We start from the raw sequence: 25548 nt of genomic DNA, 5'->3' as shown, positions 1-25548 counted from the left end.
ACACACACACACACAGGGCGCTAGAACCAGCCCGAGGCAATTGAGCACCTGTGGGGAAAGGATGCATATTAGAGAGATTAGAAAGTATGATCTAAAGCCTGGTGTGTGCATAGGAAGTTGTGGGGAGAGAACAGGGAAGACTGGAGAAAAGGCTAAAACCTCCAGCAGATAAAGGGACTCAGTGATGAGATTAAAGCAAAGCACCTGCAATCAGCTCAGCTCTGGAGGCACCAGCCTTCTTATCACAACAGAACAGCACCATGGCCATGGCCTTCCTCTCCCATCTGGATCTTCAGGAAAGCCTCCAAACACTCTCTGTTTTGCAGTGGATCCCAGTCTATGTCTTTTTAGGTGAGTGAACCCCAGGGGCTGGAAAGCACAAGGGAACAGATGAAGAAAGAGACCAGGAATCTCCAGATGAGGAGGGCTCCAAAGAGATCATGTGGTTGGTCCCCTCTCTCTGGGAAGGACTGTGCCTCTCCACCCAGAGAGATGGCTACTGTTGAGTCCATTAGATTTCTCTCCTCCCATCTGAGGGGCATGAAGGCCAGGAGTGAGGCTGCAGGTTTCCTGGTTTAAAGATCACCCCAGCCCTCTCTCAGGACTGCCCCCTGTGAACTAGCTGAAAAGAGTCCTATTCGGGGGCAGGGGCAGAGTTGGTGTTACTGGGTAGATGTAAGGTGATTTTCCAGTATAAGACTATGATGAGAGAATTATGGAAAATCTGCGGGCTGCGTGAGTGACTCATTAGACAGAATTTTGAGAAAGGGCCAGTTCTTCAATGGACTCAGAGAATGACAGTCATCAGTGCCGGGCAAGTGGGCTGAGAGCTCGAAGCTTTTCTCAGTCAGAAACCAGGGCTTTGTGAGCAGCCAATTACAGGGGCAAGTTTGGAAACTGGACGTGGAGAAATGTCATCCTGAAGGATGGGACAGGTTAGGAGGCTGCCAAGTCCAATCTGCGGGAGGCTATATGACCCCGTAGAGCAGTGGTTCTTAACTAGGGACCTATAGACCTAGAATGAGGCAGGGAGGGACAACGTTGAATTTGGATGGAAAAAATTACCTGTTTGTTTTCACTAACCTCATATTGAAATGATGAATGTAGGCAGCAAACCACAGAAATACCTGTGGATTTGTCGGTAATAGACATCACAGAGATTTACATTTCACATGCCAGTTGTTGCAGTCATCTCAAAAGTTCATTTATGGGCTTCCCTGGTGGTGCAGTGGTTGAGAGTCCGCCTGCCGATGCAGAGGACACGGGTTCGTGCCCCGGTCTGGGAAGATCCCACATGCCGCGGAGCGGCTGCGCCCGTGAGCCATGGCCGCTGAGCCTGCGCGTCCGGAGGCTGTGCTCCGCAACGGGAGAGGCCACAACAGTGAGAGGCCCGCGTACTGCAAAAAAAAAAAAAAAAAAAAAAGTTCATTTATGCTCGTTACCACTTCCAAATTCCAACAGTTATTGGAACTACCATTAGGCGTGGTTATTTAATGCATAAATCAAGAAGCCCATGTTACTGTATGACATTTTTGGCAATATTTTGATAACGGTGTTTTACTATGATGAGTTTCCTTTGTAAGTCTGTGTATTTTATTTTGTGCATTTAAAAATACTATTCAGAAAAGGGCTTCACCAGACTGCCAAAGGGGTCCATGGCCTGGTTCCCAGTAAATGCTCCTTACAGAAAAGTGTTCTTCCTTCCTTCCTCCCTCCCTTCCTCCTTCCTAATTCTTTTCTTCCTTCTTTTTCTCACCCTCTTTCCTTCATTCTTTCTGTCTTGCTCAGAGCCTCCCTCAGCGCTTTTCCTCCTTCCTGAATGATGTTCAGAATCATGGCTGATTACTGAGCACAACTGGGAGTGATGGGGGAAAACGTAGGGAAGAGGGGGAGAGAAAAGGCAGAGAGAGGGACAAGAAGGAGGAAAGAAGCGATGAGAGAAGAATGAAGAGATGGTTTGGGGGAGGTGTGGAATATAAATATTCATGACCCTTGGAATTAGGCAATGCTCCTGAGAGCCCCTCTGAGGCCCAGCTTCCAGTTAAAGGATGGCTCTCCATCTGTCTCTTCTTTTCTGGGCTTGTATTGCCATCTATCTAAACTGTTGCAATATCCTCTTTCCTGGACTTCTATTCTCCACCCTCTCCCATATATTCCACTGCCTACAGCCAGAAGAGTCTTTCAAAGGTATCTTTGATTACAGCCCTCTGCTGCTCAAAAATAGTCAGCGGTTTTCCCTTGCCTTCTTGATGAAGTACAAATGTGTTATTGTGGGCATTCAAGGCCCTGCTCCACTCTCTGCCTCAAACTTTTTTTTTTTTTTTTTTTTTTGCGGTACGCGGGCCTCTCACTGTTGTGGCCTCTCCCGTTGCGGAGCACAGGCTCCGGACGCGCAGGCTCAGCGGCCATGGCTCACGGGCCCAGCCACCCTGCGGCATGTGGGATCTTCCCGGACCGGGGCACGAACCCGTGTCCCCTGCATCGGCAGGCGGACTCTCAACCACTGTGCCACCAGGGAAGCTCCCTGCCTCAAACTCTTTACCAGCTCATCCCCCTACTCTTCCCCTAGGTGAAGCTCGTATTCCAGGCAATCTATTCACAGAACAAATAGAATTACCATACGACCCAGCAATCCCACTACTGGGCATATACCCTGAGAAAACCATAATTCAAAAAGAGTCATGTTCCACAATGTTCACTGCAGCTCTATTTACAATAGCCAGGACATGGAAGTAACCTAAGTGTCCATCGACAGATGAATGGGTAAAGAAGATGTGGCACATATATACGATGGAATATTACTCAGCCATAAAAAGAAACGAAACTGAGTTATTTGTAGTAAGCTGGATGGACCTAGAATCTGTCATACAGAGTGAAGTAAGTCAGAAAGAGAAAAACAAATACCATATGCTAACACATACATATGGAATCTAAGAAAAAAAAAAGGTCATGAAGAACCTAGGGGTAAGGCGGTAATAAAGACACAGACCTACTCGAGCATGGACTTGAGGATATGGGGAGGGAGAAGGGTAAGCTGTGACAAAGTGAGAGAGTGGCATGGACATATATACACTACCAAATGTAAAATAGATAGCTAGTGGGAAGCAGCTGCCTAGCACAGAGAGATCAGCTCGGTGATTTGTGACCACCTAGAGGGCTGGGATAGGGAGGGTGGGAGGGAGGGAGATGCAAGGGGGAAGAGATATGGGAACATATGTATATGTATAACTGATTCACTTTGTTATAAATCAGAAACTAACACACCATTGTAAAGCAATTATACTCCAATCAAGATGTTTAAAAAAATGCCAAGGTTACTTACTCTCTCACTCCTTCACTTCTGCTCCATTTCCTACACTTAAAAGATTCCCTGGGCTTCCCTGGTGGCGCAGTGGTTGAGAGTCCGCCTGCCGATGCAGAGGACACGGGTTCGTGCCCCGGTCCGGGAAGATCCCACATGCTGCGGAGCGGCTGGGCCCGTGAGCCGTGGCCGCTGGGCCTGCGCGTCCGGAGCCTGTGCTCCACAACAGGAGAGGCCACAACAGTGAGAGGCCCGCGTACCGCAAAAAAAAAAAAAAAAAAAAAAGATTCCCTGATCACCCTTCCTGGACTATCCCTGGACAACCCTTCCTTTGAGATACTGCTCAAGTCATACCTTCTCTGCAACATTGTCCTGGCAACCTGAGACTACATTATCTGTGAAAGTCCAGAGCACTTTGGAAAATTCGTTTGCATAGCAGCCTTTATACCCTTTGCCTCCTCTACCCAATAAGCTCCATGAAAACAGGAGCCACGTCTTGTCATTGTTCTATTTCTTGCAAGACCAGGCTTGACACTGTTGATTCTTCCAGATTTCTTCTCCTCAGTAAAGACCTTTAAGTCCACCTCTTGTTCTTTTTTCTCTCTCATGGACATCTTTTTTTTTTTTTTTTTTTTGTGGGTCTGCCTCGTATCTCTGGTTGCTGATAATACAAAAAATAGAACATACTCTTGGGAGTCAGACAGACCAGGTCTGCCATTAACTTGTTATGTGAGCTTGTGCAAGTAAGTCGTTCACCCTCTACCATTGTAGAACAGAGCTCTCAAGACCATTCTGATAATCAAAGAGGAAAGAAAACCCTCAGTCAATGTTCATTTTCTTTCTGTGATAGAAATTGACATCGGAGCCCAACCACCCCACCTCAGAAGACGTTTGATCAACAGAAGAGTGACTACCACTTCTAAGACAGGCACCTTAGACTCTGATTTCATCGCACCTTCAGGAAGAATAATGAGTAACTAGATCCTAGAAAATGAGGCAGACACTCTGATACCTTCCAAGCATTCCCACAGGCCCTTTCAAGGCATCGTTCACTTCACTACTCCCTCTCCTTCACCCCCTACATCCAGTCAACTGCAAACCCCTGAACATTCTCCCTCCATAGTATCTTTCAAATTGATTTCAGAAGTAGTAGCCTATTTCAGGTTCCCATTGCCTCTCATCTAAGTCACTGCAACTCTTAGCTGACCTCCCTGCCTACCGTTTCTCCTGCTCGCACAGTCATCTCAAATGATCTTACTGATACACAGATATGATCACGCTCTTCCTCTGCTAAGAACCATCACTGGCTTCTCATTCCATTCAGTATGGGACCTGAGCTCCCCTGCTTCCTTCCCAGTGTCATCTCCTGTTCCATGGCTTCCCATGCTCCCTGTACTTTTTCAGGTTATGGTATTACTCACAGACCTTGGACTCTTCCATCTCCAGGCCTTCGTTCGAGCTCTTCCTTGTGCGTGGAAGGCCCTTCCACCACTAATCCGTCTGTCAAAATCCTACTCTTCCTTCAAGATTCAATTTAAATCTTACCTTCTGCATGAAGCCTTTCTAGGTTGCCCGGTAGTAAAGAATGGCCTTCTCCTTTCGTCCCCATATAATGACATTTGAACCCTAACTGTATTGTTCTCACCCTCTAGGATATATCCATTATTTATGGTATCAGTTTTCCCCTCTAGACTATGAGTTTCTGGAAAGCAGGAACTTTATTTTTTACATGTCTTAATATGACTTAAAATTAATTAAGCATACACAAAGTGCTTAAAGTAGCTCTTGGTTCATAATAAAGACACAACAAATGCTACATACTTTTTTTCCCAAAGCTTGAAATGAAGATACATGACCTCTCTGAGCCTCAGTTTCTTCATATGTAAAATGGGGATAATAAAATTATCTACCTCTCAGGGTCGTGAGAAGATTAAATGAGATAATGCACATTAAGTGCTGAACAGAGTGCCTGTTGACAATAAATGCTCTATACAAGGTATCAGTAACCATATTTACATTATTTTCATCGTTTTCATACTTATGCTCTTCACCCTCCTCCTTCCAGGCCCCAAGCCTGCCCCCATTGCTTCTAGCACAGGGATTTCACACGAGGTATGCTCAGTCTATGTTTGCTGAATTACTAAATTATCTTTTTTTTACTCCCGCGGGTTCTTACATTTATAGTAATACAGATCCAATAAGTAATCACAAAGCCACAGAAATTCGTCTTTGACAAACCAGCCACGTTCTTGGATTTCTGAAGGCTTTGAGCCAACTGATTAAGACGCCAGGTTTTCACTTTACACTAGAAATGACAGGCTGCCCATAGCCTTACACACTCATGCACACCCTGGAACCTCAGAAGGCCTTTCTTTATTTATTTGGAATAAGGGCATTGGTGGTTTCTTTCCCTGTTACCGTTCACCTGCCACTTAGAGAATTTTGAAATCAAACTTCCCTGTGCTACAACTGAATGTAACAAATATATTTATCCTGAGTCATCCTCCTGTGCTTGGCATTATGCTGAAGGCTGTTTTCAAGAAGCTTACTGTCTAGGGCTTCCCTGGCAGCGCAGTGGTTAAGAATCCACCTGCCAATGCAGGGGACACGGTTCAAGCCCTGGTCCAGGAAGATCCCACATGCCACGGAGCAACTAAGCCCGTGCACCACAACTACTGAGCCTGTGCTCTAGAGCCCGCGAGCCACAACTACTGAAGCCCGCGTGCCTAGAGCCCATGCTCCACAACAAGAGAAGCCACAACAGTGAGAAGTCTGCACACCGCAACGAAGACCCAATGCAGCCAAAAATAAATTTATTAAAAAAAAAGAAGCTTACTGTCTAAAAGGCAAAGGGCCAGACATGTAAGGTGCTAACTACACAAGCAGCAAAATGAAACAGGGCCAAATAGATGCAGAAGTAATGTGCTGTGGGTGTGTAGAGGAGGGAACTCTTCATTCTGACCAGAGAATAAGCAAAGATATCATCAAGGAGGTATCATTTGAGCTAAGCCTTGATGGCTGAGAGAATTTTGATATAGACAGAAAGTTGGAGAGAGGGTAGTCAGAATAAGGGAACAGCATCACCAAAGGCATGGAGAAGTGAAATTGCATGGTGGGTTGAAAGAATGGGGAGTAGACTAAGGTGGTTGGACCCCCGTTTCCCATTCTTCAGCCGTTTGCCTCCCACTTTCTGGTTCTTTCCACAGCTGAGTACCACCTGTGCTATTATTACTTAACATTTTTCCCCAAATTGACTCATTCCTGTAAACTAAATTAATATATTCTTTTTTAAAAAAATTATTTATTTATTCATTTATTTAATTTTTGGCTGCATTGGGTCTTCGTTGATAGGCGTGGGCTTTCTCTAGTTGCGGCGAGCAGGGGCTACTCTTTGTTGTGGTGCACGGGCTTCTCATTGCAGTGGCTTCTCTTGTTGCAGAGCACGGGCTCTAGGCACACGGGCTTCAGTAGTTGTGGCACGTGGGCTCAGTAGTTGTGGCTCGCGGGCTGTAGAGCACAGGCTCAGTAGCTGTGGCGCACGGGCTTAGTTGCTCCACGGCATGTGGGAACTTCCCGGACCAGGGCTTGAACCCGTGTCCCCTGCATCAGCAGGCAGATTCTTAACCACTGCACCACCAGGGAAGCCCCTAAATTAATATATTCTAACAGGAAACTTTATATTACCACCATGAATTCACTTTTATTCACTACACATTAAAATAACTTTCCATCCATGAGCCACTTCAGATCACCCCATGTCCTTACAGTGGTGTGGGTATGATCACCTCATGCTAGATCATAAGGGGTATGAGTGCCGGTGCTGAGAGATGAGGCCAAGAAGGTGTATGTGGTCGGCCCATGGAGGGCCTTAAACACCAGGCTAGGGCTTCCCTGGTGGCGCAGTGGTTGAGAGTCTGCCTGCCGATGCAGGGGACACGGGTTCGTGCCCCGGTCCGGGAAGATCCCACATGCCACGGAGCGGCTAGGCCCGTGAGCCATGGCCGCTGAGTTTGCACGTCCGGAGCCACAACAATGAGAGGCCCGCGTACAGAAAAAAAAAAAAAAAACCACCAGGCTAACATGTTCAGACTTTATCCTGTCAGCAGTGGGAAAATACTGAAGGCTTCAGAGGAGGCAAACAACATTATGACTGTGCCTTAAAAATATATCTGCGGCATGGAAAATAGACTGGAGGGGAAGAGACCAGCAGGCAAGAATAGACAAAAGCCTGCAGTCCAGACCAGAGGAGATCAAGATCTGGACCACAGCAGTGGCAGTGGAGACAGAGGCAGGAGGATGAATGGGAGAGATTTTTTTTTGGAAAGGGAGAGAAGTTAAAGATAGCTCCAAAATGTTGAAACTGTGACATTTATCCTGAGGCCTGAAATATGAATAGGAGCTAGCCAGGCAACGAGCTGAGGAAAGAGTCTTCCAGGCAAAAGGGACAATATGCACAGAAGCCCGGAGGCTGGGGAACAGAATGAGTTGAAGAAACTGACAGAAGAACAGTATGGTGGCATGCAGAGAACTAGGGGGTGGCCAGGGGCTCCATCACGGAGGACCTTCAGAACCAAGTTTATGAGACTGGACTGGATCCTAAGAGTCATGGGAAGCCATGTGAGTTGTTGAATTATTGAATTACCATTAACCCCCAGAGGTTCTCATATTTATCATTAAGTTTGATCCGTTAAGTAATCACAGAGCCACAGAAATGTCTCTTTGACAAACCAGCCATGTTCTTGGTTATATGCTATAGAAGGACAGAGATTTGCATTTAACATGCTGGCTGCATCATGGCTCAAATCGAAGCAGGTAACCTGTTTAGAAGACATTGGCAGTCGGCTTAGAGAGAGAGAATGGTGGCTTGGACAGGATGGTAGCATGGAGGTGGGGAATAGAATAATTTGAAAGATGTTTGGAGGACAGAACTGACGGGAATTAACAATTGACTAAAGGAAAGCGATAATTAGAGCTCAGTGGTGAAGAGTACAGTCTCTGGAGGAAGAGTGTGAGTTCTCAACTCTGGCTCACCCACTAGCTGGCTGTGTGACCTTAAGTGGTTATTTAACTTTTCTGAACCTGGGTTCCTCATTCACAAAATGAGAATGCTTATTGTCCTAATGGGGCCTTTATGAAGATTTAATAAAATACACATGTAAAATACTTAGTTTTACATGATGAGTGTACAGTAAATGTTGGCTATTACTATATGGGGAAAGTGAGCAAGAAAGATGAATCAGAAATGATTTGAAGAAAGGACCCAGTTAGATTCATATTGGTACCATCTTTAACTTAAGCTAGTAATCATTAGTAATTGGAGGGTGTACAGGTTTACATTTATTTTTTTTAAGTCAAGACCAAGGGTGAAAAAGGATATTACATAATGGTAAAAGGGTCAATTCACCAAGAAGACATACTATCCTAAATGTCTATGCACCTAGCAATAGAGCTTTAAAATATATGAAGTGAAAACTAACAGAACTGGAAAAAAAATAGACAAATTAACAATTACATTTGAAGACTTCCTTGAAAACCACAAACAACCAAAACTCACCCAAAATGAAACAGATAACGTGTAACTATTAACTAAATTAAATTTTAATTTTGGAAGGTTATAAACCTTCCAAAACAGAAATCTGAAGACCCAGTTGGTTTCAACGGCATATTCTTCCAAACATTTTAAAGATGATATATCACAAATTCTACACAATCTTTTTCAGAAAATAGAAGACGAAAGAAAACTTGCCAACTCATTTATGAGGCCAGACCCTGATACGAAAACCAGACAAAACAGTACAAAAAAGAAAACTACAGACCAATATCCCTCATGAATATAAATGCAAAAATCCTCAAAAAAAAAAATACTAGCAAATCAAACAAATATACCATGACCAAGTGGGCTCTATCCCAGAATGCAAGGGTAAATATTTGAAAATCAATCAACGTAACCTAGCATATTAACCACCTAAGGGAGAAAAAACACACACAATTATATCAATTGATGTAGAAAAAGCATTTGACAAACTTTAATCCATGATAAAATCTCTCAGCAAACTAGGAATAGAAGGCAACTTTCTCAACTTGATAAAGAGCATCTGTAAAAAAAAAAAAAACCCTGCAGGTAACATCATACTTAATGGTGAAAGACTGAAAGCTTTCTCTCTAAGATGAGGAGCAAAGCAAGTATGTTCACTCTCACCATTTGTATTCAACATCATACTAAAAGTCCTAGCAAGTTCAATAAAGCAAGAAGAAAAAAAAAGAAAGAAAAGCATTCAGATTGAAAAGTAAGAAATACAACTGTCCTAATTCACAGATGACATGATCACCTGTGTAGAAAATCCCATTAAATTAAATACTTTTAAAATCTACTAAAAAAAATCCCTCTAAGGGTGTGGAGAAAAAGGAACCCTCTTGCACTGTTGGTGGGAATGTAAATTGATACAGCCACTGTGGAGAACAGTATGGAGGTTCCTTAAAAAACTACAAATAGAGTTACCATATGATCCAGCAATAACACTCCTGGGCATAAATCCGGAGAAAACCATAATTCAAAAAGACACATGCACCCCAATGTTCATTGCAGCACTATTTACAATAGCCAGGTCATGGAAGCAACCTAACTGTCCATCGACAGATTAATGGATAAAGAGGATGTGGCACATATATACAATGGAATATTACTCAGCCATAAAAAGGAACGAAATTGGGTCATTTGTAGAGATGTGGATGAATCTAGAGACTGTCATACAGAGTGAAGTAAGTCAGAAAGAGAAAAACAAATACCGTATGCTAACACATATATATGGAATCTAAAAAAAAAAAGGTTCTGAAGAACCTAGGGGCAGGACAGGAATAAAGATGCAGACGTAGAGAATGGACTTGAGGACATGGGGAGGGGGAAGGTAAGCTGGGACGAAATGAGAGAGTGGCATGGACATATATACACTACCAAATGTAAAATGGATAGCTAGTGAGAAGCAGACACATAGCACAGGGAGATCAGCTCAGTGCTTTGTGACCACCTAGAGGGGTGGGATAGGGAGGGTGGGAGGGAGACACAAGAGGGAGGGGAGGGGATCTGGGGATATATGTAAATGTATAGCTGATTCACTTTGTTATACAGCAGCAACTAACACACCATTGTAAAGCCATTATACTCCAATAAAGAAGTTGAAAAATAATTAATAATGATTCATATTTAACTTTATCTGAGTTTTCTTCTGAAGCTTACCCAGCAAATTTACTCTCATCTTTTTTAAAAAATAAATTTATTAATTAATTTATTTATTTTTGGCTGTGTTGGGTCTTCGTTTCTGTGCGAGGGCTTTCTCTAGTTGCGGCAAGTGGGGGCCACTCTTCATCGCGGTGCGCAGGCCTCTCACTGTCGCAGCCTCTCTTGTTGCGGAGCACAGGCTCCAGACGCGCAGGCTCAGTAGTTGTGGCTCACGGGCCTAGTTGCTCCGTGGCATGTGGGATCTTCCCAGACCAGGGCTCGAACCCGTGTCCCCTGCATTGGCAGGCATATTCTCAACCACTGCGCCACCAGGGAAGCCCCCTACTCTCATCTTTTATGAGGGTCAGAGGTAGCAAGATTTGTATCCATGGCAATCTTCCCATAAAATTCCTCCCCCTGCTATTTCCTATTTAATTAGTATGCTTACAACAACCACTTCAGCCAGCTCTTGTAAGGGGAATTCAGCCTATCACTAAGGTTTCTTCTACTCCATAACACGACTTTTTTTTTAAATGCCCATTCCATCTTTTTCCTGTTATTTTCATCTAAGCCCAAGATGCTAGAGACAAACCTGCTGGCAGGTAACTCTTGAGTTTCTTCCCCTTCTCTGAAACTTTTATCTACTATGATGTTATCTGGTCAAAGAAGTCATTCCTTTAGCTGGGTATTTTTAAATTCACAATATGTGTACTGAGCCCCTCTTTCTCATGAATGCATATTTTAAAATGGAATTCAACTCCCACTGCTGTAAGATGTACCATGTCTGCACTTCACAGCCTGCTGTGACCCTTTCTTTGCTAACAGAGATGATTTTTTCCCCTTCTGAACTTTTGAGACATTTTGAATGGGACAAAATCGAACAAAGTAAAGCAGTTTCTAATATGCGTTTTCTTCTCAGCATCAAACAGCCCGTACACTGCAGGCCGCCCCTCTCCACTGGAATGTGCTGACAGAGCAGTTCCACAAAGGAAGGAGGGCTGAGCTTTCGGAAAGGACTTCCTGAGGTCCCAGAACGGGGATGTAAGCCACCGGCCCAAGATGCTGTTTCCTTCCAATTGCCAAGTAGTGCTGTCCTTTGACCCCAGCTGAGGACCTACTCTGAGAACGTCATGGTTCTGCTGTCCTCAGTTAAGATCTCAGCCACCAAGGGGACCCAGATCCAGGGACTCAGAGGTCCTCCCGGACCACAGCAGAGCTAGGAGGGGGTTAGGGGGTCGGGGGGGATGAGGAGAGAAGAGTCTCACACCGGCCTCAACCTGCTCCTTCACTACAGAGCAGAGATCGGGGTTATGAGAGGTGTATTAAACTTGAAGGGAACTGAAGGGCATGAACCCTTTGCGTCCCCTCAGGAGCTATTCCTATTCTTCTTATACCCTACTTTCTAGTGTTCACTAAGTTCGGCATGCTGTCCGTGCTCGCCTTAGCCTGGCTCTCCTATGACGAACACCCACAGTCAAGGTAAGAAACAGGGGAAGAGTGGTGGTCCCTGTCTGTACCAAGGATGGAACCACAGGGCTGGGGTGGTGGTGGAAGGAGAGAGTGAGAGAGACAGAGGGAGAAGAGGTGGGGAGAGGAAAGAAGAGGAAAGGGAAAGGAAAGGAGGTCAGGGAGGCGAAGCGAAGGAGAGAGGGAGAGGAGCACAGGAAGGTAGAGGGAAGGGGTGGGAGACAGGAGGGCAAAGCTCAGCAAGTAACAGAGGTCTCTGCCAGGATGCCCAGGAAGAATTGAGGCTGGTTTCTGGGTGGGTGCTCCCAGCCTCCTGCTATTTCCCTCCCACCTTTCTGACTGCTCCAGAGGAGCAGGGGCTTCCTGTGTCTCCTTGAGGGTTGGATTCAGGGACAGTACCTATAGCTCTGTGCCCGATATGGAAATGTGAGAAAGAGGCCCCTCTAGTGACCTGAATGTTTTAGGAAGAACCCTCCACCTCCAGGAGAAGTAGAAGGATTGGCAAGATCTCACCCAGTCTTTCCTTCCCTTCTGTACCTGCAGGTGGTAGGCGTTCAACTTGGGTACGAAACTGGACCCTCTGGAAGTATTTCCAAATTTCTTCCCAGTAAAGATGACTACGCTTCCTCTGGGTGCCCTCAGTCCCTGTTGCCCAGACACTCCCTCCCCATTCAGCCCTATGTTTTCAAAGGCTTTGGTGGCCAGCAGTGGACATCAAGGCCCAGAGGCATAATGCAGAGCAGGGACCCAAGATGGATGGGCAGGTGGGGAGACAAATGGATAGCACCTTGCCTCAGAGTGGCAGACCCAGGTCAGCCTCTCTGAGCATCATAACCCCTGGCAATCATGTGACAGTGAAGACATCCCAGTGAATAGGGATTTGGAGCTCCCCAAGGGAAACACAGGCTACCTACCGGGATCTGAGTCCACATGTCCTCTCTTCCTTCTATCCACTACTCTGATTCAATCTCCCTCTAACAGCTGGTGAAGACTCATGACCTCTGTCCCAAACACAACTATATCATTGCCAACCACCCCCATGGCATTCTCTCTTATGGTGTCTTCATCATCTTTCCCACTGAGGCCACTGGCTTTGCTCGGATTTTCCCAGCCATCACTCCTTATGTAGGGACCTTGGAAGAGATCTTCTGGATCCCAATTGTGCGAGATTATGTGATGTCAATGGGTGAGTACAAGAAATCATTCCATTCTCTGACCTACCTCAGGGCTCCAACTTCTATAAGCCTTGACAGTCAGTCCAGTTCTCACTCCCTGCTGGAAGAGGACTTAGTAGAAAATGAGTCCAGAACACACTGAGCCAGTAACAGGAATATGTGGCCAAGCCTCAGGTTCTGTCCAAGATCTGGGAGGCGGGGTTTGATTAGGCAGCAGGATAAGTTATAGGCATTCATAAGAGTTGCCAAGGATCCTTTCAGAAGAGGAAGCAGAAGCCTGGAGTTCAGGATCAAAGCCAAAGTGGAAAGCAGAAAGCAAAAGCCAAATATCAAAACCAAATATAAGGAAAATGAGGCATGAATGGTACAGCTCAGATGAACTTTGCCTGACTCTTGGGGGGTGTCAACTGGCTTCTTTTGGCCAGTCATTTATGTAGCAGCTCTCATCTCAGGGCATCTCAAAGACACTTTCAAGTCTTTCATACTAGCTGGTACCCTCCTGGCCCATGACCCTCATCTCCTGCGAACCCCTTTGAACTTGCGTAAGACATCAAGGGATAAAGGATAGGCATCCGTCAGAATCCAGGACAACTTCCCCATGCCAGGCTTCAAGCCGGGGTACTGTGCCAAATGTCCTTCTCTTTGGATGAATATCCATCCTTCTTGACACCAGAAAACAACTGAAGCCAAACATTAAAAGGTAAGATACATTGATATCTGGAGGGGCCAGGTGGCACCACTAGAGTCCCAGAGGATGGTTCTGCTCCCCTCTGAGGTTGGTATGAACCTGGATCTCAAGGACTGTGGCCTGGAGCCAATGTCTTCCATCCCAGGAGGGAACAGAAGGTGAGCACAGGGCAGAGTTGGGAAGCAGAGGTGAGGAAAGACTCTGTGACTGTTGTAGAGCAGCAAGATGTCATTCCATGGTTCATCTACATTTCAATTTGGCTTGGACAGGATCCTGGGTCTGCCTACTCTCCAGAACCCGCAGCCACTGGCTTCCCTTTGCCGGGTTGCTCTAAGGAGGAAGCAGGATGGTGGTGGCTATTCCTCATTACTCCTAGGGAAGAGAACTCTGGAGAGCCTCAATTGCCATCAGCCTGGGGAGAGTGGAAGACAGCTGTAGTTCCTGGGTAGAGAAGGAAGGGATGGGCTTAAATACTATAGAGCTAAGAGAAAGTAGGCAGAAGAACTCAATGTAGCCCCAACTGTTGTAGCACAGAGCTGCAAGGCAAGCAGCTGACCCTAAGGACCAACCTCAGGGCTAACCCAGGATGTGGAGGTTAAAGACAGAAGAGTGGAAACAAGCACAGTCTGGTAACAGAAGAACTGTCTCCAGCAGGAAGACCCTGGAGGAACCCCTTACCCCGTCCTCAAGCACCAAGTTTGTTATACCACTTGACTCTTTGGTTTCACAGGTGTGTGCCCAGTGAGTGAGTTGGCCTTGAAGTATTTGCTGACCAAGAAAGGCTCGGGCAATGCTGTGGTTATTGTGGAGGGTGGATCTGCTGAAGCCCTCTTGTGCCACGCAGGAGCCTCTACCGTCCTCCTTAAACAGCATAAAGGTTTTGTGAGGTTGGCACTGAAGACAGGGTGGGTCCCTAGGTTCTGGTGCCCTATCATCAGGGTACCATAGGTCCCCTGTAGCACCTATCCAGAATGGTGCCCTTCCTTGGAAACCTGTTAGAGTGGGTTCCCTCTTCATTCTGACTGCTTCTCTCTACTCGCTCACACTGTGCCTTAAGGGTGTTTGGGCCTCCAGACACATTCTGGTGGGTACTTTTAAAGCTTGAAGTTAGAGAAAAAACAGTAAAAGACCTTTACCTTCTGCCCATTAGCCTGGTAGGCTGGGGGTCTGGGGAAGTGGGGCTTCAGTCTATATCAACCCATGAACTGCGAGGCCCAGAGAACTTACCCAGGGCAAGGAAGGCACTGGGCTTGATGCTGTGGGGATTGCAAACATGCAAAAGACATGGATACTGCCCCCAAAGAGCATATAATCTGGTTTGAGAAATAGAATGCATTCATTCCACAGTTACTGAACAGCTACTGTGTGTCAGGCATAGTACTAGGCATTAAGGATATAAAAATAGATAAGACCTGGTCCTTGCCTTTAAGGAACTCAGAGTCCAATGGAAGACAGACATATTCACATATAATTACAAAATATTTCCAGAAGCCAGCCACTTACCATCTCAACTATCGCCCCCTGGTTTACCACCCCATCGTCTCTCCCCTGGATTATTACAACAGTCTCCTAAGTGCTCTCTCTGCTTCTACCCTTGCCTCCCTCACATCCAAGAGTCTATTCTCAACCGTGGCCAGGATGATCCTATTCAGCGTGAGTCAGATCATGTCACTACTCCAAATGCTCCAGTGGCTCCCATTTCACACCGAGCAAAACCAAAGTCTTTACAAGGGCCTGCAAGACCCTAACTTATCTTGCCACATCGCTGATCTCATCAGCCACTGCCCTCCCCCTTGCTCACTCCATTAGAGCTACACTGGCTTCCTTGCTGTCCCTCAAACAAGCCACATGCTCCTCCCTTAGGGCCTTTGTTCTACTTGTCCCCTCTGTCTGGGACATTATTCCTGCAAATAACTCTTTGGCTTATTCCTTTACCTCCTCCAGGTCCTTGCTCAAATGTCTCTTCTCAATAAGGTCTATCCTGACCATCCTGCTGGATCTTTTTCCCATTGCGCTTATCATCTCCTCATACGTCATCAATTTTATTTCTTTACATATGTGGTTTTCTATTTGTTCATTATTATTGTTTATTGTCTGTCTTCTCTCAATAAAAGGTAAGCTCCATGAGGACAGAGATTTTTTTTTAATCCATTCTGTTCACTGATGTGTCCCCAGGGCTTAAAAAAGTGCTGGCACGAAGAGGTGGTAGGAGATCGAGAAGATGGCGGAAGAGTAAGACGTGGAGATCACCTTCCTCCCCACAGATACACCAGAAATACATCTACACGTGGAATAACTCCTACAGAACACCTACTGAACGCTGGCGGAAGACCTCAGACCTCCCAAAAGGCAAGAAACTCCCCACGTACCTGGGTAGGGCAAAAGAGAAAAGAATAAACCGAGACAAAAGAATAAACCGAAACAAAAGAATAAGGACGGGAGAGCGCAGGGGGAGGACTGAGGTTGGCGGCGTGAGCACAGCTGGCAGGGGGTTGGTGCACCATGGCTGGCAGGGAGGGAGTCCGGGGAAAAGTCTGGACCTGCCGAAGAGGCAAGAGACTTTTTCTTCCCTCTTTGTTTCCTGGTGCGCGAGGAGAGGGGATTGGGAACGCTGCTTGGAGGAGCTCCAGAGACGGGCGCGAGCCGCAGCTGACGGCACGGACCCCAGAGACGGGCATGAGATGCTGAGGCTGCTGCTGCCACCACCGGGAGGCCTGTGTGCGAGCGCGGGTCGCTGTCCGCACCTCCCTTCCAGGGAGCTTGTGCAGCCCGCCAATGCCGGGGTCCCGGGATCCAGGAACAACTTCCCCGGCAGGGCGCACGGCGTGCCTCGTGGTGGTGCGGCATCCCGACGGCCTCTGCCATCACAGGCTTGCCCCGCATCCACGCCCCTCCCTCGCCCCGGCCTGGGTGAGCCAGAGTCCCCGAGGCAGCTGCTCCTTTGACCCCGTCCTGTCTGAGCGAAGAACAGACGCCTTCCAGCGACCTACACGCAGAGGCACAGCCAAATCCAAAGCTGAGCCCCAGGAGCTGTGCGAACAAAGAAGAGAAAGGGAAATCCCTCCCAGAAGCCTCAGAAGCAGCGGATTAAAGCTCTACAATCAACTTGATGTACCCTGCATCTGTGGAATACATGAATAGACAACGAATCATCCCAAATTGAGGAGGTGGACTTTGAGAGCAAGATTTACTATTCTTTTCCCCTTTTCCTATTTTTGTGAGTGTGTATGTGTATACTTCGGTGTGAGATTTTGTCTGTATAGCTTTGCTGTCACCATTTGTACTAGGGTTCTATCCATCCATTTTTTTTTTCTTTTTAAAAAAATTTTTTTCTTAATAATTATTTTTTATTTTAATAACTTTATTTTATCCTTTCTTTCTTTTCTTTCTTACTTGCTTCCCTCCTCCCTTCCTTCCTTCCTTCCTTGCCTCCTTCCCTCCTTCCATCCTTTCTTTCTTTCTTTCCTTCTTTCCTTTCCTTCTTTCTTTCTTTCTACTTTTTCTCCCTTTTATTCTGAGACATGTGGATGAAAGGCTCTTGGTGCTGTAGCCAGGAGTCAGTGCTGTGCCTCTGAGGTGGGAGAGCCAACGTTAGGACACCGGTCCACAAGAGACCTCCCAGCTCCACATAATATCAAACGGCAAAAATCTCCCAGAGATCTCCGTCTCAACACCAGCACCCAGCTTCACTCAACGACCAGCAAGCTACAGTGCTGGACACCCTATGCCAAACTAGAAAGACAGGAACACAACCCCACCCATTAGCATACAGGCTGCCTAAAATAATAATAAGTCCACAGACACCCCAAAACACACCACCAGACATGGACCTGCCCACCAGAAAGACAAGATCCAGCCTCATCCACCAGAACACAGGCACTAGTCCCCTCCACCAGGAAGCCTACACAACCCACTGAAACAACTTTAGCCACTGGGGACAGACACCAAAAACAATGGGAACTAAGAACCTGCAGCCTGCAAAAAGGAGACCCCAAACACAGTAAGATAAGCAAAATGAGAAGACAGAAAAACATACAGCAGTTGAAGGAGCAAGATAAAAACCCACCAGACCTAAGAAATGAAGAGGAAATAGGCAGTATACCTGGAAAAGAATTCAGAATAATGATAGTAAAGATGATCCAAAATCTTGGAAATAGAATAGAGAAAATGCAAGAAACATTTAACAAGGACCTAAAAGAACTAAAGATGAAACAAGCAACGATGAACAACACAATAAATGAAATTAAAAATACTCTAGATGGGATCAATAGCAGAATAACTGAGGCAGAAGAACGGATAAGTGACCTGAAAGATAAAATAGTAGAAATAACTACTGCAGAGCAGAATAAAGAAAAAAAGAATGAAAAGAACTGAGGACAGTCTCAGAGACTTCTGGGACAACATTAAACGCACCAACATTCGAATTATAGGGGTTCCAGAAGAAGAAGAGGAAAAGAAAGGGACTAAGAAAATATTTGAAGAGATTATAGTTGAAAACTTCCCTAATATGGGGAAGGAAATAGTTAATCAAGTCCAGGAAGCACAGAGAGTCCCATACAGGGTAAATCCAAGGAGAAATACGCCAAGACACATATTAATCAAACTGTCAAAAATTAAACACAAAGAAACATATTAAAAGCAGCAAGGGAAAAAACAACAAATAACACACAAGGGAATCCCCATAAGGTTAACAGCTGATCTTTCAGCAGAAACTCTGCAAGCCAGAAGGGACTGGCAGGACATATTTAAAGTGATGAAGGAGAAAAACCTACAACCAAGATTACTCTACCCAGCAAGGATCTCATTCAGATTTGATGGAGAAATTAAAACCTTTACAGACAAGCAAAAGCTGAGAGAGTTCAGCACCACCAAACCAGCTTTACAACAACTGCTAAAGGAACTTCTCTAGGCAACAAACACAAGAGAAGGAAAAGACCTACAATAACAAACCCAAAACAATTAAGAAAATGGGAATAGGAACATACATATCGATAATTACCTTAAATGTAAATGTATTAAATGCTCCCACCAAAAGACACAGACTGGTTGAATGGATACAAAAGCAAGACCTATATATATGCTGTCTACAAGAGACCCACTTCAGACCTAGAGGCACATGCAGACTGAAAGTGAGGGGATGGAAAAAGATATTCCATGCAAATGGAAATCAAAAGAAAGCTGGAGTAGCAATTCTCATATCAGACAAAATAGATTTTAAAATAAAGACTATTAGAAGAGACAAAGAAGGACACTACATAATGATCAAGGGATCGATCCAAGAAGAAGATATAACAATTGTAAATATTTATGCATCCAACATAGGAGCACCTCAATACATAAGGCAAATACTAACAGCCATAAAAGGGGAAATCGACAGTAACACATTCATAGTAGGGGACTTTAACACTCCACTTTCACCAACGGAAAGATCATCCAAAATGAAAACAAATAAGGAAACACAAGCTTTAAATGATACATTAAACAAGATGGACTTAATTGATATTTACAGGACATTCCATCCAAAAACAACAGAATACACATTTTTCTCAAGTGCTCATGGAACATTCTCCAGGATAGATCATATCTTGGGTCACAAATCACACCTTGGTAAATTTAAGAAAATTGAAATTGTATCAAGTATCTTTTCCAACCACAATGCTATGAGACTAGATATCAATTACAGGAAAAGATCTGTAAAAAATACAAACACATAGAGGCTAAACAATACACTACTTAATAACGAAGTGATCATTGAAGAAATCACAGAGGAAATCAAAAAATACCTAGAAACAAATGACATTGGAGACGTGATGACCCAAAACCTATGGGATGCAGCAAAAGCAGTTCCAAGAGCAAAGTTTATAGCAGTACAGTCCTACCTTAAAAAACAAGAAACATCTCAAATAAACAACCTAAACTTACACCTAAAGCAATTAGAGAAAGAAGAACAAAACAACCCAAAAGTTAGCAGAAGGAAAGAAATCATAAAGATCAGATCAGAAATAGATGAAAAAGAAATGAAGGAAACGATAGCAAAGATTAATAAAACTAAAAGCTGGTTCTTTGAGAATATAAACAAAATTGATAAACCATTAGCCAGACTCATCAAGAAAAAAAGGGAGAAGACTCAAATCAATAGAATTAGAAATGAAAAAGGAGAAGTAACAACTGACACTGCAGAAATACAAAAGATCATGAGAGATTACTACAAGCAACTATACGCCAATAAAATGGACAACCTGGAAGAAATGGACAAATTCTTAGAAATGCACAACCTGCCAAGACTGAATCAGGAAGAAATAGAAAATATGAACAGACCAATCACAAGTAATGAAATTGAAACTGTGATTAAAAATCTTCCAACAAATAAAAGCCCAGGACCACATGGCTTCACAGGCGAATTCTGTCCAACATTTAGAGAAGAGCTAACACCTATCCTTCTCAAACTCCTCCAAAGTATAGCAGAGGGAGGAACACTCCCAAACTCATTCTACAAGGCCACTATCACCTTGATACCAAAACCAGACAAGGATGTCACAAAGAAAGAAAACTACAGGCCAATATCACTGATGAACATAGATGCAAAAATCCTCAACAAAATACTAGCAAACAGAATCCAACAGCACGTTAAAAGGATCGTACACCGTGATCAAGTGGGGTTTATTCCAGGAATGCAAGGATTCTTCAAAATACGCAAATCAATCAATGTGATAAACCATATTAACAAATTGAAGGAGAAAAACCATGTGATCATCTCAATAGATGCAGAGAAAGCTTTCGACAAAATTCAACACCCATTTATAATAAAAACCCTGCAGAAAGTAGGCATAGAGGGAACTTTCCTCAACATAATAAAGGCCATATATGACAAACCCACAGCCAACATCATCCTCAATGGTGAAAAACTGAAAGCATTTCCACTAAAATCAGGAACAAGGCAAGGTTGCCCACTCTCACTACTCTTATTCAACATAGTTTTGGAAGTTTTAGCCACAGCAATCAGAGAAGAGAAGGAAATAAAAGGAATCCAAATTGGAAAAGAAGAAGTAAAGCTGTCACTGTTTGCAGATGACATGATACTGTACGTAGAGAATCCTAAAGATGCTACCAGAAAACTACTAGAGCTAATCAATGAATTTGGTAAAGTAGCAGGATACAAAACAAATGCACAGAAATTTCTGGCATTCCTATACACTAATGATGAAAAATCTGAAAGTGAAATCAAGAAAACACTCCCATTTACCACTGCAACAAAAAGAATAAAATACCTAGGAATAAACCTACCTAAGGAGACAAAACACCTGTATGAAGAAAATAATAAGACACTGATGAAAGAAATTAAAGATGATACAAATAGGTGGAGAGATATACCATGTTCTTGGATTGGATTAATCAACATTGTGAAAGTGACTCTACTACCCAAAGCAATCTACAGATTCAACGCAATCCCTATCAAACTACCAATGGCATTTTTCACAGAACTAGAACAAAAAAATTCACAATTTGTATGGAAACACAAAAGACCCCGAATAGCTAAAGCAATCTTGAGAACGAAAAACGGAGCTGGAGGAATCAGGTTCCCTGACTTCAGACTATACTACAAAGCTACAGTAACCAAGACAGTATGGTACTGGCACAAAAACAGAAATATAGATCAATGGAACAGGATAGAAATCCCAGAGATAAACCCATGCACATATGGTCACCTTATCTTTGATAAACGAGGCAGGAATGTACAGTGGAGAAAGGACGGCCTCTTCAATAAGTGGTGCTGGGAAAACTGGACAGGTACATGTAAAAGTATGAGATTAGATGACTCCCTAACACCATACACAAAAATAAGCTCAAAATGGATTAAAGACCTAAATGTAAGGCCAGAAACTATCAAACTCTTAGAGGAAAACATAGGCAGAACACTCTATGACATAAATCACAGCGAGATCCTTTTTGATCCACCTCCCAGAGAAATGGAAATAAAAACAAAAGTAAACAAATGGGACCTATTGAAATTTCAAAGCTTTTGCACAGCAAAGGAAACCATAAACAAGACCAAAAGACAACCCTCAGTATGGGAGAAAATATTTGTAAATGAAGCAACTGACAAAAGATTAATCTCCAAAATTTACAAGCAGCTCATGCAGCTCAATAACAAAAAAACAAACAACCCAATCCCAAAATGGGCAGAAGACCTAAATAGACATTTCTCCAAAGAAGATATACAGACTGCCAACAAACACATGAAAGAATGCTCAACATCATTAATCATTAGAGAAATGCAAATCAAAACTACAATGAGATATCCTCTCACACTGGTCAGAATGGCCATCATTAAAAAATCTAGAAACAGTAAATGCTGGAGAGGGTGTGGAGAAAAGGGAACACTCTTGCACTGCTGGTGGGAATGTGAACTGGTACAGCCACTATGGAGAACAGTATGGAGGTTCCTTAAAAAACTACAAATAGAACTACCATATGACCCAGCAATCCCACTACTGGGCATATACCCTGAGAAAACCATAATTCAAAAAGAGTCATGTACCAAAATGTTCATTGCAGCTCTATTTACAATAGCCCGGAGATGGAAACAACCTAAGTGTCCATCGTCGCATGAATGGATAAAGAAGATGTGGCACATATATACAATGGAATATTACTCAGCCATAAAAAGAAACGAAATTGAGCTATTTGTAATGAGGTGGATGGACGTAGAGTCTGTCATACAGAGTGAAGTAAGTCAGAAAGAGAAAGACAAATACCGTATGCTAACACATATATATGGAATTTAAGGGGAAAAATGTCATAAAGATCCTGGGGTAAGACAGAAATAAAGACACAGACCTACTAGAGAATGGACTTGAGGATATGGGGAGGGGGAAGGGTAAGCTATGACAAAGCGAGAGGGTGGCATGGACATATATACACTACCAAACGTAAAATAGATAGCTAGTGGGAAGCAGCTGCATAGCACAGAGAGATCAGCTCGGTGCTTTGTGACCACCTAGAGAGGTGGGATAGGGAGGGTAGGAGGGAGGGAGACGCAAGAGGGAAGACATATGGGAACATATGTATATATATAACTGATTCACTTTGTTATAAAGCAGAAACTAGCACACCATTGTAAAGCAATTATACTCCAATAAAGATGTAAAAAAAAAAAAAAAGAAGAGGTGGTAGTGTTCTTCCTCAAAAAAAAAAAAAAGTGCTGGCACATAGAAAGAACTCAATACATATTTGTTGAATGAAAGATGTGCCATAATGGACATATGTATAAAGCACTATGGGAGCACCAACTGATGGAAAGCCTTCCACCCAAAGTAGAGGTTTCATAGGTGGGTGACATCTGAACTGTGAATTGAAATATCAGTAGGCATTACCAGTTAGACCAAAAGGGAGAAAAATACAGGCATTCAGTGAGGTCCTATGATGACATGTCTGGCACTATGCCAGGCCCTGGGGTTCAAAGATGAATAAGACATAGTTCCCCCTTTTGATTAGCTTGCTGTCTACTGGGAGCCAGCCAGGCAAGGTGATGACTGTAGTACAGAGTTGGGGTAGTGTTAGTGTAGGAAAGAGGTAAGCACCAGTTGAGGGAGGTGGGAGTGGGAGGAAATGGAGGGGCTCAAAGAACTGGAGGTGGTTCAGGGGATGAAATTGGAGCTAAGTAGTGAAGGGCGAAATAGAATTAGTCACGTGAAGGCAGAGGGAAGGCGTTTCTGGCAGAGGGAGCAGGATGTACTAAGGCGCATAGGCAAGCAAGAACGTAGCACACTTAGTATGGCTAAGCAGATTGCAACAAAGGGCTGAGGAGAGGGGAGGCTAGCCAGGTAGGCAAGGCTAGAGCACAAAGGCCTTGCTAAGCAGCGTGGCACAAAGTGAGGAGCTCTGGAAGAGTTTTAAAGAGAAGAGTGACATGTCCAGATACACAGTTTAGGAAGATCACTCTGGATGCTGGGTACAATAAGGGCTATTAGATTTCCTGAGATTACTTTCCTCCCATCACAAGACAAGGTGCAGCAACTCCCCTCAAAGGGTTCACTTGTGGGAGGTGGGTGTGGAGCATAGCAAGAATGAGACACAAGGCTGGAGATGCTTGGGTTCTTGGACTCTTGTCCTATAATGGGGAGATTGTAGAGGTTTCCTACCTTGGAGAGGGTTTCACTGCGGGGAGCTTCCTGGGAGAACTCACACTCCTGCACATCTCTTTGCAGATCATACCTTGTTCCCTCCTATTCCTTTGGAGAGAATGAGGTTCACAATCAAGAGACCTTCACTGAGGGCACGTGGCTAACGTTCTTCCAAATAAACCTTGCAGGACAGAATCAAAAAAAACCCTGAGACTAAGTTTCTGTACCTTCCACGGCCGGGGCCTCACTCGAGGATCCTGGGGCTTCTTGCCTTTCAATCGGCCCATTACCACTGTTGTTAAGTTTTTCAGCATCTTGGACCACTCTGGTTCTTGATTCCCCCCATTCAGGTCATCCCTCAAGTCTCAGGGGACCCGGCACACAGCTGGGACAGGCAATGGGAATTCCAGTGGCCGTGGTTGAGGGCAGGGTGGGGAGGACAACTAAACAGATCAGAGTTGTGGCCATTCACGGGAGGGACACAGTTCAGCAGCTGCCATGAGGGCATCATTACTCGCATACATTCCTTCAGCACTCTCTGAGTTTACTCTCATTGTCTTAAGCATGCACGAGATTAGGTATTTGGAGAACATGGGACAGTATGGGGTTGGAGCAGAGGGAAAGAACAAAGGAAGGGGAGGGGACCCAGATACTGAGTTTCAGTATGTGGCTCCCTCTGAGGAATGGGTAATTTGAGTTGGGTGGGGGGAAAGGTCTGATGCTTGTCCCTCGTCCTTCCCCACAGTTGGGGAGCCCCTGCCAATTCCCAAGATTAAGAAGCCAAACAAAAAGACGGTGGACAAGTACCACGCACTCTGCATCAGGACCTGTGCAAGCTGTTTGACAAAGTACAGTATGGCCTCCCTGAGACCCAGGAGCTGACAATCATATAACAGGAGCTGGATTTCCCCATTATTGAACCCCCAACACATTAAGGGATCCAAGTAGGGCCACATGGAAAGTAGAATCTGGGGAGAGGGGGAGATCTCAGGGCTGAGTGAGGAGGCCAACCAAGCCAGAAAGTACTTAATGAGTCCAGCTTACAGGAAGGAACCAGAGGGATGGAGAAGAGTGGGCAACAACCCAGTTTAGTAAGCAGAGTTTTGTGAGTCCACAGATCTTTTTTGCCCCCCTGACTCCAGCCAACTCTGATCAGAGGAATGAGAAGTTAAAGAACACCATGCCCTTTCCTCCTGAGCCTTAGTGACACCATCACTATTTAGGTTGAAGCTTAGAAGCCTTGTTGAGAACAAGGATGGTTTGTTTCCTCCTAGGCCCTTGGCCCTTGCCTTACAATTTGGGGGCCACCACAAGGTAAACCAGGGACCTGAGCTATGCTTTCCTGATCCAAAGCAGACACGATTCCCTCAGCTGTGTTACAGTTCTACACTGCTAAAAACTTTATTAAAAATAATTATGCCATTTCTTCTATAAAAATAAAGCTCTAGATATATAAAACAGGATATGACTATTTCCTAATTACAGTGTGGTTCACTACTGGGCTTCCCTGAAATCTAGCCAGAAAGCTGGGCTGTGGAGAGCCATTTTCCTCTTCTTTATCCACCCTTTACTCTGTA

The 25548-nt window shown here is 44.5% G+C and overlaps 1 protein-coding gene across 1 annotated transcript; it reads left to right on the top strand.

The window, feature by feature from the left end:
* Positions 1-260: 260 nt before the first annotated feature.
* Positions 261-24864, top strand: LOC115849368 (diacylglycerol O-acyltransferase 2-like protein 6). Its single transcript, XM_030850530.2, is given in 11 exon segments — positions 261-351; positions 11888-11978; positions 11980-11996; positions 12528-12631; positions 12966-13170; positions 14578-14752; positions 24056-24146; positions 24149-24268; position 24401; positions 24717-24794; positions 24797-24864. Coding segments are annotated over 11 exon segments (1041 nt in total).
* Positions 24865-25548: the final 684 nt, after the last annotated feature.

Source organism: Globicephala melas, chromosome X (genome assembly GCF_963455315.2).
Source record: "Globicephala melas chromosome X, mGloMel1.2, whole genome shotgun sequence".
NCBI lineage: Eukaryota > Metazoa > Chordata > Mammalia > Artiodactyla > Delphinidae > Globicephala > Globicephala melas.
Note: the sequence above shows the minus strand (reverse complement) of the source record. Positions and strands in the feature narration are given on the sequence as shown.